This window comes from Porites lutea, chromosome 5 (assembly GCF_958299795.1).
Source record: "Porites lutea chromosome 5, jaPorLute2.1, whole genome shotgun sequence".
Classification (NCBI taxonomy): Eukaryota; Metazoa; Cnidaria; class Anthozoa; order Scleractinia; family Poritidae; genus Porites; species Porites lutea.
In genome coordinates, this window is record NC_133205.1 from 27,410,647 (window position 1) to 27,429,845 (window position 19,199).

Consider the following 19,199-nt stretch of genomic DNA (forward strand, 5'->3'; position numbering starts at 1 on the left):
CAAATTTCATTTTATTCACGTGCATATGCATGTATCCATAATTTATGAAAAGACAAGGGTCAAGTTCCCCTGGGATCTCTGTTGTGAAAATAAGACATACAAGCGGAAGAGGTCTATTTCCAACCTCGTCCCCAGTGTCTTCTTGGTTTCCGATATGGCGGATGAAAGTGCTCGAAAGTCTGATGATTGAAATTCTCGTTTTCCTCCATGTAGATAAATAAAAGACATTTTCCTACGTCAGGCCAAAAGAGAATGGAATGAATACTTTTTACGGTGGTTCTCAATTTTCCTTTCGAAAATGCCAGACATTCACAGAAGAAACACATTGCTGTTTTAATGTAGAGTATTTTTACTTAAGTACGTCGGCATGCACATCAAAACATTTTAGAGTCCTTTGAGTACTCAACAAATTAGACATAGATAAAATAATAATTACTGTCATTAAATTTCAGAAGTTGTGGCCCTTTCTCTTAGACTTTTCTCCTGTTATTAAAAATTCCCTCATAGTTTCAATGTTATCAACTCAATACTATTTCCCGTGTCTTTTTCAAATGTATATTGCTTCCGGTGTACTTACCGGAAATAAACTTGTCATTACTACTTAGTTGACGCAAGTATATCGAAAGTGCGATCAATATATTTTGCTATGAAACGTGACAGGATTTGTCAAGAACAATGCAGACGTGAAATCGCGCGAGTGGGAGGACCTCTTTTCCGGGGTTCTGGCCCCACCTCTGACTTACCGTATGAGCCCGCGCATTCTTGCACCTCCGGTTCCTCGCATGCAAATGAAGTGCCATCGCATCCTGACATTCTGGAAGAAATACGTTTTGATCATGAGCGAGGGAATCTGGCCTCATTTCTAAATCTGTAGTTTTCTTTTAATGCCTGAAGCAGTGTTGTTGTGATCGTCAAAATGACCTGGGGTAAAGAGCTTTGGGTAAGTAGTCGTATCGCCGACTGCTCGCTTGTTTCTCCCACAGCTTGTTTCTGGCTTTTATCCGACTTCATCGGCTGCGCGATATCCATAATTTGTCAGTAAAGTGTTGTAATATCGCCATTGCTTACTTTTCGCTTCTAGGACCAATTTGATCTCATAGCTAACCACACAAACGCTGGAATCGATTTTGTGGAAAAGATTTCAAAATTCGTGAAGGAGAGATGCGAAATCGAGACACGATATGCGAAGGATTTACGGTGAGTACAAGGCTGGCGGAATTTCAGTTTACATCTCCTCAAAATCGAAATAAGTCATACGCCATTAAGAACAGCTGCCGTTTTCCCTCCTCTCCGATTTTTTTACTTTTAAGACTTAACGAAGTGGTGAGAATCTTTCTTCATCTTTTACGTTCATATTTGATTTTGCCATTGTTTTACATGAGCATGTTTTCTCACACACAGCTGATTGGTCTGGGTCATTACTTTACTATCAATAAATATTATTGAAGTTTTCACGCTTGCTTTTTTTCACTTAGTTTACTTAAGTACCTTTTAGAAATATTTTCTTTGTTTTTTCGTAATTTAATAGAGTATTTGCGATTTCTATATCTAACAAGGGAAGCCATGTGCGATGGATCGAGCTTTTGGAAACAAACAATTAGCCCAATTTTATTGTTGATAGGTAACATTTTCAGCTATCATATTTCATCTAACACAAAAATTTTGCCGTGTTGTGATTCAGAAACTACTGATTTTCATGCTCATTTAAGGAGAAAAGCTAAAAATTGTTTTCCAAAAAACCAACCAATGTGACAAGCAAAGACGAAGTAAACATTTGGGAATTTTTTTAGCAGTGTAAAGGAATTGCTATTAGCATGTCAAGAATATGATGTCTAAATGTATATTGTGCGCATAGTAAAATGGTTCCGAATTTACAAGCAGCTACTCCCAAGCATTTCTTTGACCTTGAGCAAGTGATTAAATACATGTTTCCTCATGTTACACCTCTTAATTTGATAAGGCTAAACACAATTTGTACTTCTCACAGTTTATTTCCTCCTTGCATGACCCAGGTGTTTAAATGGCTGATAAATTATATTGTTTCAAATTTTAAATTATCGCATGCAAATTTTATGCACCATTAATTAAAGCCTGTTCTTTTTTTCATGTCGATATTATTTTGAGGGTTAACTAGTAAGTTATGCTCACCCTGGCACAAGGAGCAATGACGATGATGATGATGATGATGATGATGATTAGAATGCTTTAGACCTTATTTCCTCCCTCATTTTTGTTACTTACCAACCCTCAATACCCTTTATAGGAAAAACAGAAAAACAGCCATTCATTTAAAATTATCCACAATTCTGGAAATTTTGTTTTCTAATTACGTAGTTTTTTATGTGCTTTTTGGTGACAGTGGGGAGGCTCTTTATGGGTATTTCCAAAATTGAAGTGGTGACGGTCATTCTTCAAGAAGCAATGGTCTTAGAGATTAAGGCGACAATAATATTTATTGTATTACCCTTCTGATCAATTTTGACAATGTTAGTCGTGCAAAGATGGAAAAGAAATCTGCCCAAAAGTGCTTTGCTTATTAAACCTGTTGCTTTTATTATTGTTTTGTTTCCATCATTATTGCTGTGGTTGCTTGAGCTTGCTAGTAGCTTTATAAACAGGGTGTATGTGAGGATTTCATCAAAAACCCAATGATTTGATGAAAAATGGGTGACAAAATTGGCATCCACAGGTACCCATTAAGGGGAAACAAAATAACATAGGGTTGAAGTAATCAGGGCAAAATAAAATTAAATCATTCATAATAATAATAATACTTCCAATATTTATCCTCAGCAGTATTTATAGCACTAATGCTAGTGGGGCTGAGCAAATACCTAAGACAAATAATCAAAATCAAACTTAACAGAATCCCAACTGGCCAGAGGCAAAACGGTTGGCTATTATTTTACAAGCATGGCCGAGGACTTGAACTCGGGACTACCATGAACAAATCCAGCTAGTGGTCAGAGCAGGACTTGAACTTGGGGCCTCTGATTTGCAAGTCCAGCGCTTTAACCACTGGGCCACGCTGCCTCTACTGTGTGCCTGACTGGTGAGCAGTGGTTTCTCTTGCAAATACTACTTGTATGCTACACATAAGTCTTCTTGCCAGCTAGCATTCAGCAAAGAAACTACTCCTTGCGAGTTACTTAAGGTCATTTGTTACTTGCGGGTGTTATTGTTCAGTGCTCTAAAGAGCTGGTCAAAAATTTATTTCTTTTAAGGGGGGCAACTCAGCTTACCCACAGGTCCATTTAAGTTGATAATGCAGTTAAATGTCAAAGATACTTGCTCCCAAATTAGTTTGACACCTGAGAACTTGTTGCACTCTTATATGACATGAATTTGTCACAATGAAAAAAACTGAAAATGATTCAGTTTCCAACTGTTTTAAAACATTTTAAGGAAAGCTAGAAACCAAAATAAATTGTGAACGAAATTGAAATTATGTTATTGGAGCAGCGTTCTTTGGAAAATTTAGAGAAGGAGACAAAATTAAAGTAGGTGACAAGTAAAAAAGGGCAGTTGTTCACATGTGGGATTACTATTGTTATTATTATTATTGTTACTATTATTATCTATTAAGCTCTGAGCTCTGGCTGTTCTTGTGCCAACATTCATCCTATTAGAGCCAGTCATATCAAATTACCAGGTTCCTGTAGGAAAACTCTCCTGGTACTTAGAAATCAAGGACCCTCTTCAGAATCCTGGCTTTTTCTAATAGCGTAGGTTTCTGTAGTAGACCATTTCTAATCCCAATTCCCAGTATTTCAATCCGTTGTCCAAAATTTTTAGTAACATTTCCAAGAGCCCCCCTACGACAAGCGGTACAGCTGTACTACACTACACTTGTTCATCCACGTTTTTTATACCCCACATTCTTCTATTTTCTCTCTTCAAATTATCCTACTACTACCTTACTACCTTACTACCTTACTCACTACTATAAATGTCAGGTCTTCTTGCCTCAATAACATTATCACATTGGATGTTCGTATCCCAAAGAAGCTTTACTTCATCATTCTCCACCACCTGGTACATGTTCATACCATTTAACCTTCCGTTCCAACTGTTATAACTCAGGTAACTTAATCCAATGTACAATCTTTGCCAAATATCGTGCTGTCGTTTATGTTCCCTTTGAGCCAACTTTTACACTGACTCACAAGGTTACTCACGGTCTCTCCCCTCTTTTTCCACACATTCTACACAACGGTGACTCAGCAGTCCGATCAGTGTGATGTTTTGATATTATTATCATTATTATTATTATTATAGTATTAGTATTAGTATTAGTATTAGTATTATCACAAAATATTAAAAACAGCAAATTCTTATGATTACACACTCCAGTCACGATCTTGCTGGTTTATAATCTTTCTTTAGGCTCTAAAAGATGTTCATTTCTGCTAACCTAAAGGTATATGCAACTCATTGATAGGATTTTTCTTTTTTGTCAGGAAATTAGTTAAGTCATTTCTTCCAAAGAAAAAAGAAGAGGAAGAACAAATGTAAGTTTGTCAAGTAATAGGCCATTTTACAGTTGTGGATGGAAGCTAGATCAAGTTATTCTTATGCTAACTAGTATTTTTCAAGGAATTTCCATAACAAAGCAAAGGAGGTTTGTTTCAAAACAAGGTCACCGTCAGCCTCACATTCACCCGAAGGCTAGGGTACTAAGTCCACAACCTGTAAAATAGTCTATTAGACACCAACTGAATAACAAGATAACATCCCCCGAAATGACGTCTCGGAAACGAGTGTAGAAACTCCATACTATTGTTGCGTGCTTCTGATTGGTCGTGCCTTATAGAAAATTTACTTTGACCAATCAGAAGCACTGCCCAGATCCTGGTGGTGATTCATCATCAATGTGGAATTTTTATGCTCTGATTTCATTTCACAGGGAAACCAGTGGTGGCATCATGAAATGTCATCTGTTTTGTCAGGCTATCATTTATTTATTTATTTATTTATTATTTTTTTGAAATATTCAGATTTTCATTCCAAAAGGCCTTTATTGGTGTTGTAAAAGAGACAGATGATTTAGCTGGTCAGCATGAGTTAATAGTGGAGAGTTTGACTGAAAAAGTATACAAGGAATTCCATTTACTGCACAATGAGCTAAAGACTGAAAGAAGAAAGGTAGGATTTAGAGTTAGTTTCCCTGGTGATGTGGTCAATAGGTTCCTTAAGAGTTGGCTCAACCATTTTCATATAAGTCCCATGAGTGACCAGTGTCAGTTATTTTCCTAACAGGGTTATTTTAGAGTGCGGCCTTGCGGGACTTTCGCAATTTGGAAAAAAATGTCGCATAAAATTAATGTTGCCATGTCAAATGGGGTGCTAAAAAAACCCCCAAGGATTAGGAATATTTTTTTGAAATAAAGTATTCGAGAACATCACTGACAACAGTGACCGCCACTCTATAAACTTACTTTGAACTTTTATAGCCTCTTACTGTCTCAATTGTCTTTCTCTTCTTCGTTTGAGTTATTATTTTTGTTTTGCTGGTGGACATGTACTTTTTGTCAATAACTCATCAGGGTTTATCATATGTTCCTAATAATATTAACATAACAAATGTCTTCTTTCATTCCAGCACCTCAGTGAGGGTAAAAAAGTTCAAGATGCTTTAGAGCATTCAATGAAAGCCTTAGAAGTTGTAAGTAGTATTTTTTGGTAATTGCACTGTAAGTTGATATAATTATATCAGCATTGGTGAAAACTGAAATTTGGGTATATTGTGGGTGAAAAGTTCACATTATAATGACTTTTGACTTGTTTGTTGTTTCAAGAACTCTCAGCTCAAAAAGTTTAAGGTGGCTTGTAAAAGTTTTCACTTTTTTGACAGTAAAAACTTTGAAAGAAAAGAACAATAAAGCAAACCAAAGCCATAGTAGCACTCTCATTCCCTTAAAATTGTTATTTCTCTGTAAGTGATTACCATAGTGGCATATCTTAAGGATGATAACTAGAAAATGAAACTGGTGACCCCCACTTTTTTCAGACAAATTATAGCGTTTGGCATTAAAAAAAGGAAAATGCACTGTGATTTTAAAGAAACTCTATGGAGCAGATTTTTGTAGAAGTGAGAAATGTGTAGTTCCAGAAAATATCCAGACCCCCACCACGGAGGGAATTTCACTTAGGACCCCCCCACCTCCCTGGATTTTCCATTTTTTCAGGGAACTGATGACCCCCCACCCCTTCAGAATTTCCACAAGTGTGACAAAGACCCCCCAACCCCTCTGGAAAAGTTCATTTTCACGAAGAAAGACTATTAAAGTAGAAGAATGAGGCAACTTCTGGCTAGTACCCAACGTTTTCCATCAGAAGCTTGTATGTTTCTGTTTCCATTTATTTGAGTGATCTCGCAACATTAGAACGCACTACACCACCACAAAGTAACCTGATCCGCAATTTTTGCTCATCTCTTACTTTAAATGAAACGGAGAAAGTTAATAAGTCCGTTATTTTTGTGAATTTACCTTAATCAGGGCAAGCTTAGATTTGTTATTCGTCTCATGGGCGTAATGTCGATAGAATTAACGCCATTTCGTGCGGGAATGCAGAACAAGTCAAACTTACGACCACAAAATTAATGCAAAACAAAGAGGAGAATAAAAACTCTGAATTCTGAAATGATAACAATGAATACCCCCTGCATCTTGAAGATACTTGAAGGGAAACCGAGTTCAATTTACTGTTTTTCGATCGACTGATGCGACGTGATGCGCGATGGCCGTATAAATGTTTGGTGAAATCGACACCATTTCAGCGAGAATTCGATCAAGAACATGCCACACGTTCAACCACAAAATTAAGGGAAAATGAAAAGGAGAATAAAAACTCTTCATTCTAAAATGGTTACAATGTATAGCTTGTGCTTCGTGAGGCAAAATTGTCACTCTTCTGATCTATCGATCGACTGACGCAACGTGTTGTGTTGCGTGATGTGTTGCATGCATTGATGTTTTGGGGAAGACTGGTAACGAGTAATGGCGGCCGAATATACGAGCATGCGATAAAACGAGTTGTAGTCGGTCTAATTCCTTTGAAATTACATCCAAAACGCTTTTAGAAGAAAGGAAGCCTGGTTAAGATTAAAAGGAACAATCTTAAGTGATATATTTCAAGTTATTTATGTCCTAAAAATGATCTACCAGGTCGGTGAGAAGCAATGTTCGATCTCAGGTCGAAAACAAAATGATATTGCCCCCCTGGAAAGTGATTTTATGGTCCAACCCCCCTCCCTTCTGGAATTTCCTGGGCCTCTGACCCCCCCATCCCCCTGGAATTTCCAATTCCCTCCGTGGTGGGGGTCTGGATATTTTCTGGAACCACACAATAGAACATTTCTGTGCACAGTGGAAATTTTCTTCTATAATTTTTTTTGAAGTTTCCCTCAAACAGTAATATTTTTCTCTCAACTCTTACACTTGTTTCTTGTAAAATTTATCAACTTTCCCATGTATGTTTTTGTGCTTGTAAAATCTGAACTCTTTAAAACTGCCAGTTACCCATGAGCTGTCTTGACTACTGCTGCCTGTTGTCTACAGGTACACTTGTGGGCATTTACCAATTTTGCTTACCGTCCTTGTGAAGGAGAGAAAATTTCACTTGTCCAATTTATACGTTGCTTTACGTTTTTCCTGTTCGTTGTTTATTGTTATTTCCCTAGAGTAAAAAGGCATTTATGAAGGCCAGTGAAGAAGCTGATACGGCATTACAGGCTTTCCAGAAAGCAGATCAAGACATGGCCAACTCTAGATTAGTGATTGAGAAGGTAAACTAATTTGGTGTATGGCCCTTGTATACCAGTGTGAAGGTCCACTTAATGCAGGTTTGTTTTTTAGAAAATATAATTTTGCTCTGAGATATGTAAAATCTGTCTTCAAATGGGAGGAAAAGTTTGATACCTGCTGATGCTCAGGTATACAGGTTGTTGGCCTGATACACAGGTGTCACTTGCTTTAGGAAACTAAGTAAACCATTTTATTGCTTTTATTCCTCCTGATGCTTTGCTCTTTGTAAACACCACAGTGTAATTCTATCTTCTGCTTGAATTTTGTTATTTAGTACAAGACTACGTCAATGGAGAAAGGCCAGGCTTGTGAAAGAGCTAGAGAAGAATACAGAAATCAGTTGGAAGTGACCAATAGCAAACAAACTTTACATTATACCAATGAGATGCCAGCAGTATTTGATGTAAGAATACAACTGTATATATATGTTTTGAGGAAACGTTGCAATGACAACACCATAAATCAGTGAATGCAGTTGAAGCTGTCGTAAGCAACCACCTTGGATATATGAAAAAGTGGTTGTAACTAGAACCTGTCGCTTAAAGAATGAGCTCTAGTAAGCGACTGCATGATCAAACAATAGAGGGTGGTCACTTACGAGAGCTTCAGAAAATCATTAATAATTCATAAAACAAAAGGAAAATAAAATTCAAACCAAGAATACTATTGAACCACAGTATAGACATGGCTAAACTCAACGCCCAGTTTTTTGAGACCATTAGCACAGTGTGCAGTTTAATTGATGTGTTGATTTATATGAATAACACGTCTCTGAGTGGTCACTGAGTGGTCACTTACGAGAGCTGAAAAACAAAAGAAAATTCCAGTCGGGTAATCCCAAAGTGGTCGCGGTCGCTACAAGAGCTGTCGCTTATGAGAGCTTTCTGCTACAAAGTCACAGTTCAAACAGTGATTCACCAAGGTGGTTGTAACTAGAGCTAATCGCTTATGAAAGTGGTCGCAAAGAAAGCTTTGACTGCATTTGGGAATATCATTGACATTGTTGCCACAGGAAGGGAAATGGTCAAGGAAAATAAAATTTCTTCAATGTCAGGGAAAATTCTGGTAATTTCACTTGGACTCAGGGAAAATTTAAATCTTTGAAAAAGTGAAATTATATGAGTACATTTGTACATTTTACGGACATGAATCGTGTAGTATTGGTAGAATATTTTTTTTGGGGGGGGGAGGGATTCAAAGAAATCAATCCTTTTTGCACATTATATTGAGGAACTATCAATTCATGTACATTGCACATGACCTTCTGAAAGCATAAATAAAAAATGGCTAGAGGGGATGGCTGTGAGGGAAGCAGTGAATTCATTATCCGGACTAATTTGTGAAATTGTTAACTCAGTTGGTCAGGGAAATTTTACATTTGTCCGGACAAAGTCAGGGAAAATTCAGGGAATTTCAGAAACCTCTGGCTTGAGTTTGTAAATTGTTTTCATTCATTTCAGTATTACCTAAGTAGTTATTGTTTTTCCTTCCTTGTTTGCAGGAACTACAGAAAATGGATGAACGCAGGATACAGAGAACTGGTGAATTACTGACAGAATATGCTAACGTAGAGACAAAAGTAATCCCTATAATACAAAAATGCCTGGACAATATCAAGGATAATGGAAAGTCTGTAAATGGACAAGAGGTAGTACTACATACAGTAGAACCTCGATAACTCAAACTCCCCTCTAACTCATGCGAAGTCCCATTTCCCTTAAATTTCACCCCACCTTTCAGTCATTTTTACTCAGATAACTTGAATCCCTCTCTAACTCAAACTGAATTTCCTTTTCCTTGATCAAAAAGTCACTGAAATTTACCTCCAAAACTTGAATTCATGTCCTTTGAACACCCTTCAGAAGCCATACCATTAGCTCTTTTTGTATTACCCCCTTTCAGGAAGGAAACTGTGGCCCTGTCCAGGCCACACATAATTGGATATTTTTGAATCCGCAACTTTTTCTTTCTGGATTAAAAAATTTCCATGTCCAATTGTATCCGTATTCAAATCAAATATTCCTGTCCACAGATATCTGACACATATCCAGATTCACTCTAGTACCCAGGACTCCCCTGGGAATATTGGCAACAGAGCATGCATTGTTTAGTGCACAAAATGTGCATCTTGCAATTAGCATTGATGGGTAAGAGAGAGATGCTGGGAATGAGGTTGCCATCTTGAAGACAGTCTTCACGGTAATGAACCGGGCTCAATCTTGTTACGTCACCAGATAAAAAATATCCGGATTTAGCATCCACATGATTCCAGATTCATAGCGTATTCAAAAATTTCCACTCTGAATAGCAGATTCAAAAAGTTGCAGAATGCAGTATGCATATGCTGGGTTCACGGGATAAGTGAAGATGGGAGCCGTATCCGGAAAGAAAAATTGTGGATTCAAAAATACCCGGATAAGCTTGGACATGGCCTGAAGTGTAACCCTGGGATTGTGGCAAGATTGGTCAGTTAAAGGGACTATGACTTGAGGATAGAGTGGTTTTCGTTTGAGTGTCGTAAAACCAAAACCAAAGTAATTACTCTGGCCAATCACATAGGACACAGACAATACATTGAACCAATCAAAACTCGAAGTAATTACATGTGGCTGACGCAAAGCGCGGGAAAATGCATGCGAGCGCGTCACAATTGGCTTTGGTTTGACTTCTGATTGGATGAAAAGGTGGCGCGAATCTTTTAAGCCAATCGCATCGTGTAGAAAGTGCAAAACCAATTACTTTTCGACACTCAAATGAAAACCGCTCTATTGCTGTTTTAGGTCAATTCTGTTGAAAAGTCATTACTTTGTGCCTTTTTTCATATAAAAAATGCTCCTGTCGAGTTAGGAAGAAGATAGAGCACAAAGCATTTTTTTTATGATTTTTGCAGGCATAACATTAAAACTTGAAAATGTTGGCCTATCTTTTTCAAGTTTCAATCCATGTCCATCCTTAACATCTGTTGCAACAGTTGACAGGAAACAGTTTTAATGCGCAAATATAGTTTTAATTAAAAAAAACTGGACCATTATTTTGGAATTTAGTTTTTGCAAAGGCAAATTTTAGCTTTGTAAAAAGGCAGCAAATAGCATGACCTGGCCCCTTTAAGATAGACTCATGCTGACAGAGTAGAATACTGTGAGGATCAGTATTCTCAAAATTGCTAGGAAAAATGATAAATAGACAAGAAGGAGAAAAAGAATTAGAAAAGACTGAAAATTTTGGGTGCCATGTTTGTGATGTTAGTAAAACGTTTTCCTTTTTCACTGTTTCACAAGTTTGCAATTTACTACTGAAGACATTAGGGCCATTTATACGAGGAAAAATAAGACGCGTCTTAAATAAGACGCAAACTTTCCATATAAACGGCACATTTCATCTAAAATAAGACACGGCTTAGCTAAGACATGTCTTATTAGATAAGACATGGTCGTATAAATGGTACAGTTCGCGTCTTATGTAAGACGGGTCTTATTTTTCGTCGTATAAATGGCCCTATTGACACTAATAAGAGGGTTTTTACCTTTAATGTAGGATAGTAAAATACTGATAGAACAAAACAAAACAGCATATCAACCACCGGGCGATATCCCGTTTGAGGAATCCGGAAAGGGACAAACACTTAACAGAGCCCCACAAAGCGTAGAAAAGAAGAAAGGTAAAAAACCTGGATGGTTCGGTGGTACCAAGAAAAATAAAAAGGTTTGACTTTCAAAATGTTTTCTATACCAGTTAGGTTTGTGTTAGGTTAGGGGGAGGTACTCAACAACATTTTATACAGGGAGGCTCTGCCCTGAGGTCCTTACCCTTTTATGTACCTTTTTGACCGAAAAGGTACCCCTTTCGTATACCTTCCATTGACATATGGTACCCCTTTCACATTATACCTTGTTTAGAACTTTGGATCCATTTTAACTGCTGTCATTGCACTTTCTATAAAATATGAATAAATCACAAACCACAACATCTTCTCAGCTTTATCACGACCATAATATGCATCTTTTAGCTCTTTTGGGTCTTTCTACAGACCAAAATGACAGATTTCTGTACCCTTTTATATACGTCAACTAGTGAAGTCCCTACCCTTTGATTTACCTGAAGCCTGAAAAAGGTACCTATTTTCGGGTGGAGCCTACCTTTATAAACCATTATAGGGAGTACTCCCCACCCTCACCTCTGGATGTACATTAGCTTGCAAATGCTAAACGTAAAATAAAAACACACCACTCACGATAGCTTAATTGACAGACGGCCAATAACACCATGCCTGAATTGACCAATCCGGTCATATATGTAGATAGGTGGATAGATAGTTTATTCACCTTAAAAACTTGCCACCAGCAGGCTGAATTACAATAAGGTTTACAATGATAAAAATCTATAAAAAATACTCAAAGAAAGATAATCATTATTTACAATTACAAGATATGAAAGCAAAAACAAGAAATTAAGAAAATTGTGGAGGCCTAAAGATGTGGCAGCCGTTATGGCTTACATACACCATCAAACCAGAGTTAACTACCATTAACCAACAAGATAAAACTGAACTCACTTTGCCTTCGAAGATGGCTTCTGTACAGGCTGTCCAAACATCAGTCAAGTCAATGTCTGCAACGGTCCTATTTGGGACTACAATTCACCTTGACAATCATAATTATTCCACCTACGTTGTATTATTACCTACTGATTGTGAGCAAATTCTTCTTTGTTTCTCTAAAAATATGAGGTATTTTTGCTGACTAATTGTATCTGTTTTTGAGGGTGTAGTAAAAATTGATAACTAGCTGTAATAGCAGTGGTAATTCCTTGTAAAAGGATTGTTGTATGGTGGGTGATCATTTTCTAATTTTTTTTCCTTCAGCATGGTGAATTTGATGATGGTAAAGATCAGTTTTCAACACCTGGACAAAAGATTCGAACATCTAAAAAGAAAGTATCACAATTAGAGGCACAAGTGGCTCAGTTAAAGAACTCCAGGTAATTATAGTTAAGTATTATGCTGATAATACCTCTGTTGCAGTCTTATACCACTTTTGATTCAGACTTGTAATATTACTTAAATTTTATGAGGATTCCTTGAAAAGTCTTTGAATTGTTCTTGAATGATTCGTGAACTCTCTTGTCGTTAAAATAATTACTTCTTTAAAACATCTTTTCACAAAAAAACAGTTTGCTAGAGCCAGAGTTAAAACAAGGCTTTATGGTTTGGATCTCAGTATTTTTTATCTTTTTCCATTTGTAGCCATTGTTGAAAGGAATGTGGAGAAAATAATGAGCATCAGTAAATCCCACACTTTTTCCTCACTTTTTCTGAAAGGCAAACCTGTATTTAGCACACACCCGCATCAAGTTCATTTCCTTGGTTTTCTTCTCCATGCATTCCTCACTCTAAGAACCTTACATGTAACAAGATAGTCCTGATTTTGTCCACAAATGTAAAAGCTAGAGTGCCAAATCATCTCACCCAGTGAAGAATGAAATGGTTAAGCAGGAGTCTATAGACTTCCTTCCCTTATTTGGTTGGAATTTTCATACTTTGTACTGTTGTGTAGAAGTTTAGATTTCCCTAATTTGTTTCGCATGTTGTTTATGTTCCCCAAAGTTATTTCGTTACACCCTTGCCCATTTCTGAGTCTTCAGGACCCCCCTACTTCCTCACCGGTTTTCAGGCCACCTGTTTCCTTTTGCCAAGAACTGGCCTGTGGCAGGCCAGTCTGAGCATCGGAAAGGAAAACTGGAGCCTACTGTACTGAGTATGGCTCAACTCTTTATTATGATTGTGGTCTAGTTATACGGGTTCTATTGCATCAATAGCCTTTTACTGCTATTATTTTCTTCTAGGGAGGGAATGGAGAAAATGGTAGATGTCTACAGACAGAACCCTTCCTTAGGTGATCCAAATACCATTGAACAACAACTTGCTGAAAATGCTAAAGAACTGGACGCCTTAAGTGATGACCTTTACAAATACCAGGTTAGGTATAGGACAATGAAAATTTTATTTTATTTACTTTTCGAGCAGTGGTTACGTAAGCGAAAGTATGGCCGAAAAGGTTTCGCTTGAATGTTCATGACGTAACATTTTGTGGATTGAGTCAAGCTGGTACAATGTCATTATTAACGGGGTGTCGGGTTGAAATAAGAGAAAATGTAAGGGCTTTCTTTCCCCAGGGGCAAAGCAAACTGTCCGTAATAATGAGGTGTCCATAAAGCCGGGCTCTGACTGTACATGTTTGTGTCAAATAACTGACGTCGGGGGAAAAAGTTGCAAACAAAGTATCCTCGTCCGTAAAACGTTATGATCTCTTGTAGCAGCTCTGATTTTTATTTGACTTGTCTGTTTTTAACCCGTTTGTTGCTGATGTTTTATTCCTAAACAGTGTTATCTAGCAGCTTTGGAAAACAAAGAGGCACCACCAGCTCCTGAAAAATATTCAAAGGCTACTAAAGCCCAACCACCCCCGGGACCAGTCACGAGTAATACCGACGGGACTGCGCCCCCACCAGCTCCCACCCCTCCCCCTCCCCCTGGCATGCTGGTACCTCCTGTTGAAGAGCCTGTCGATGATGAGTGGGGCGAAGACGAAGAGTATGAAAACGAAGAGCAATGTAAAGTACTTTATGATTTCCAAGGTAATGTTTTTGGGGTTAGTTAGTTTTATTTTCCGAATCCTAACGCAAAATGACCGAAACGAGTAATTAAGCGAGTAATTAAATAAAAATTTAGCCTTTGTTTAGTCAAAACCCATGTTTCTTATAGCCCATGCTCTCTCTGTTGTTACAGCTTGTACTAAATACTTTATGGCTGCTCTCTAGTTCATCTTTTAAGGGAGAGTACAGTTGGTCTGTAATCATGCACCCTAGTGAAATTAAAGTGTTCGATCATTTCTTTTAATAAGAGCACAGAGTGTAGTTGATAAGAGTACAGACCATAGAAAATTGTTATCGATCTGTTAAATTGCCAGGTTCCAATGACGGCGAACTTACGATAAATGAAGGAGATGTGCTAGTGATAGTGGAGCATGACCTCGACGGTAGCGGCTGGACCAAAGTGATGAAAAACGACGAGGAAGGCTTTGTTCCTTCCAGCTACATAGAAGTGATATAAACACACCTTTAATTGTAAGAAATTTTATGAGAATACTTCTAATGGCTAAATATGTACTGTCCTCGACTAACTGTTAGCCGTTGCAGGACAAATGCGTTGAAATTGTAAAGATTCAGAAGATTAGCCATACATAGGCGTATAGAGGACTTTAGGGTCGGCAAGGGGGTTACTGGTATACAACAAAAATAGTTTGTTCCATTTACAGAAATAAGCGTCCCAAGTCAAAACTTCAAAATAGTATTTGTAAGATTTCGGAAAACAAATCAGTAGTATCGTATGATGGAGAAGTTTCATATGAAAAAGTCACAGAGTCAAGAGTTTAAACAACGCATTTAGATGCTCTGGCTCTGTTAGTGAGTGGGTGAAATGAGTGGAAACATTACCTCTGTTATTTGTGTATAAGGTGCCGAGTAGTATGCCTAAAACCCCTTGCTCTCAGTCCTTGGTGCAGTGTTACTCCTGAAAATAACGCATTAAACTGTCTTTCAGGTGATAAAGAACCGAAGATATAATATCGAAAAGAAAATTAAAGATCTGGAAAGTTTTTTCCAGCAAAAAGTATGTAAGGAGATATGGAAAATTTACGGTTTGAATTAGGGCTATTTTTGCTTCATTTATTAAAGTTTCATCCAACGGAAATAACTAAAAAAAACGAAAACAGGCAGAGTTTGTTTGGTTGGCGAATCGTCGATATCTGGTCTTGGTTCCTCAGCCATTTTGAAACCTACAAAGATAACATGAAAGTCAAAACGTAGAGTGCACAAAAGCTGATCTAGGGGATTGCCCATCAGACCAGGATGTAATTAACTACCTCACGTTATAAAGCTGAAAGTTTTACCACCGAAGTAACGGGTACAAAGTTCATCTAACCCTTGCCCTCCACCTCTTATAAGTCATCCATAGTTAGTGTGTTCAACTTCATTTTCCCCCAATAATGTTGGCTCTTCCTGGCTCTGCGGACAAAGCAGTATAGGGAATACTGGGTCGTTACTTGGTCCTTAAATGTAGCCGTGACGATGGTTGAAAATGATGATTTCGTTCGTTAAGTAAGTTTTAACAATGAATAAGTCTAATTTTTATCAATTTAACCATTCTTGTATTCCTTCGCAGCCGATCGGGCAATAGTCACCCAATGCCATTGCGTCCCGGCATTGCGTTACTCCTGCCCGAGCGGCTGCGCAGAGTATCCCTCACTTTCCTTTTAATTTATAGCGTGGATTGAAAAAAAAGGAAGCTAGTACAGTTCTAAATTTCTTTTTTCTCTTCGTACGAATTATTCCCTTCTGTATCGAACCTAAACTTTACTTACGTTTCTAACTGTAGCGAGAACATTCTATTTCTCCAGGATTTACACGCGACCAGTGATGTTGCTATTGTTAACGTTATAGGGTCATGTGATATGGTCAACTCAACATTTTCCTGATGTGACTGTTGAAGTTTTGTTAAATTATCTTCCTATTAAGGTCCCTCTGTAGGAGTATCAGCGGTGGAAGTTATGGTGAAATACAACACCATAAATAAGAGAGACTGACAATTTTATTATCAAAGCTTAAATATAGAACACAAAATTTAATTCTTTATAGCTTTTGTGTTTTGTTATTGTTAGCTTCAGGTTTCTTATTTCTTTATTAAGTGTTTTTTCTCCAAACTAAAATGCTATAATTTTTAAAGAAGAAACTATAGTAAGCGCTAGTGAACTAATGAACGAATGACAGTTGAGCATGGAATATATATCATAGCTAGCTAGGCACGTACCCAAGCTGTTCTAGCTATTAGGCCGTAATTCAATAGTGTAAAAGTAGACTAATAAAATTGTTCGACACTGCAATGGCTTTTGTTAGTATGCGTGTGCACTTTGAGTACTGATCATTAGAGGGTTGTGACTAGAATGGATACGGTTTGGACAAAAATTGGGTCCAAAAAAAGAGATAAAAGCCATGAAGCTTAAGGTAGTAACTGAAAGAAGAAATCAGATTATGTAAGGCTTGAACCCACATTCGTATTCACTACACCATGGAGTATTGAAACCACTTGTTATTGACGTTATTGGTTTATAAAATTCTGTTACCAAAGAATCAGGCCGATTCAGAAACTTAAACAACACCGGCTACAAAAATGTTTTGCCGGGCTGGAATGCAAATGGTGCATGATTCCCAATGGAAAATTTCCAAGTCGGCAGAGGTCTTCCCCTTAGGCTCGATTACTAGCCGCTGTCCGGTTAGTTAACCTCCCCCCCTTCCCCAACTTGATCTCGTGGAGGACCAAGAGAGTGGCGGAAATCAAGCCTATCTTCCCGGTTTGCCCGATTGGTTATTGCGAATCAAAGGCCACCATATTTACAGTTCATTCCGTCTTCCTTACCAGTTTCAAGCTTTATTTTTCCCTTGGAACTAAGTTTTCCCGAAAATTTAACATTTTGGCAAATCGTAAACAACATAAGTGCTTTAACACCCATTCAATTGTAATTGTGATTGTGGTTTTAAGATAGTGCGGTAGAATATGACAAAGGCTACAATGAGAATTTGCGATGAGATAATAATAAATCCGATTTGAGACTGCGGTTGGCACCCCTCCCAAAAGGTTATCCCACGTTGAAGAGAGGCATTAGTTCCGGCGGCCAGGGTTTCGAGGTATACGGGGGTTTTAAAATTTGAAATTGGGCATACAGATTAACGGGAGCTATTCGAGTGACTTTGATCTGCCTCAAGGGGTACCTCAAGGATCATGTCTTGGTCCCTTGCTCTTCACGTTGTACGCAAGTAAGCTCTTCGATGTTGTTGAATCCCATCTCCCTAACGTTCACGCATACGCTGATGATACGCAGCTCTATATCTCATTTAAGCCGGATGGTTCTGCTACTGAGACGGATGCTGTTGACGCTCTACAAGCTTGCATCACGGACATAAGAACCTGGATGGTCCAAGACAAACTTCGGCTGAACGATGCTAAGACCGAGTTTCTTATTATAGGTACACGCGCACAGTTAAATAAGGTTATGATAAGTGACTTGCAAGTAGGTGAGGTAAAGGTTTCTGCGGTTTACTCTGTTAGAAACCTGGGTGCTTGGTTTGATGCAAACATGAATATGACCACACATATTAACAGCATATGTCAGAATATTTATTACCATCTACATAACATCCGGCGTATTAGAAAGTATTTATCATATGATAATAGGAAGTCCATTGTACAGGCTATTATAATGTCACGATTAGACTATTGTAACGGTCTATTATATGGTACGCCCGCTGTTCATCTTGGTAAGCTGCAACGCCTGCAGAACGCGGCAGCTCGGCTGGTATGTACTATATCTAGGTATGATCCTATCACACCATCCCTGATCAACCTGCACTGGCTTCCGGTTACCCACAGAATAGAATTCAAGATAGCAATGCTAGTTCACAAATGTATCTACGGCGTCGCACCACAATATCTTTTAGACTTGATAAAAATCAAAAAGAGCTCGCGGTATCAGTTGAGATCATACCGGGGCATACTCCTAATGGACAATACCTATAGAACAAAAAAGACACTCGGGGATAGGGCGTTTGAAAATGCTGCGCCCAAAGTATGGAATCGACTCCCTCTAGAAATTAGACAATGTCAATCATTGAACATTTTTAAAGTTTTACTAAAGACACATCTTTTTAAATTAGCTTTTTATTAGTTCTTTTATTAACTCATATTTTACTTTTATTGTTTTCCGAAAATTGTAAATTATTATTATTATTATCATTATTTGGACTAGCCATTTATTACTTTAAGATTTTAGTGTTGTAATGCGCACTCGATCATATCTTTATCGCATGCTAGACTGCGCAATATAAGAAATAAACATTATTATTATTATTACAGTATCTTTCACCTGAAAGAAAAATGATTCCGTGTATGCGGTAAGCCAAGTGTCCTTTAGGTTCGGATATATTGAGAAGAGTTGGGGAGGGGGCAATTTTTGGTACACTGGGTTAATTACTTCGGTTGTAATGTTATATTACCATACCCTCAGCCGACCCTGACAAAAACTGTCATCTACATGAGAGCAATTTGACTGAAGAGTACGTTACCCGTAAGTGTTGAACTGCAAACGCAAGATAATGATACCGATGCATTTAAAATTCCCGACTTTTTTCCCACTTCAAAAGATACCAATATGATCCTAAGGCCATATGACATAAAAAAGACCGCTCAGCTGGTGACAGCAGCGTCTCCGTCGTTTCGGTGGGTAATGAGTTTGTTGTGTGTTCCCTCTACCCCTTCGAAAATTTGCCTACCAGCTTCTCAGT

The 19,199-nt window shown here is 37.9% G+C and overlaps 1 protein-coding gene across 2 annotated transcripts; it reads left to right on the plus strand.

Annotated features, from left to right (window-relative positions):
- Positions 1-778: 778 nt before the first annotated feature.
- On the plus strand, positions 779-16,496 carry LOC140936554 (cdc42-interacting protein 4 homolog). Of its 2 annotated transcripts, XM_073386059.1 has the most exons (13): positions 779-940; positions 1,082-1,197; positions 4,461-4,511; positions 4,998-5,145; positions 5,603-5,665; positions 7,685-7,789; positions 8,083-8,211; positions 9,310-9,456; positions 11,343-11,510; positions 12,670-12,785; positions 13,650-13,782; positions 14,189-14,441; positions 14,774-16,496. In XM_073386059.1, exons 1-13 carry the CDS (start codon positions 917-919, stop codon positions 14,914-14,916), a joined length of 1,596 nt encoding a protein of 531 aa, XP_073242160.1. In that variant the 5' UTR covers positions 779-916; the 3' UTR covers positions 14,917-16,496. The 2 variants fall into 2 exon arrangements, with proteins under 2 accessions (XP_073242160.1, XP_073242161.1); XM_073386060.1 differs by lacking the exon at positions 4,461-4,511.
- Positions 16,497-19,199: the final 2,703 nt, after the last annotated feature.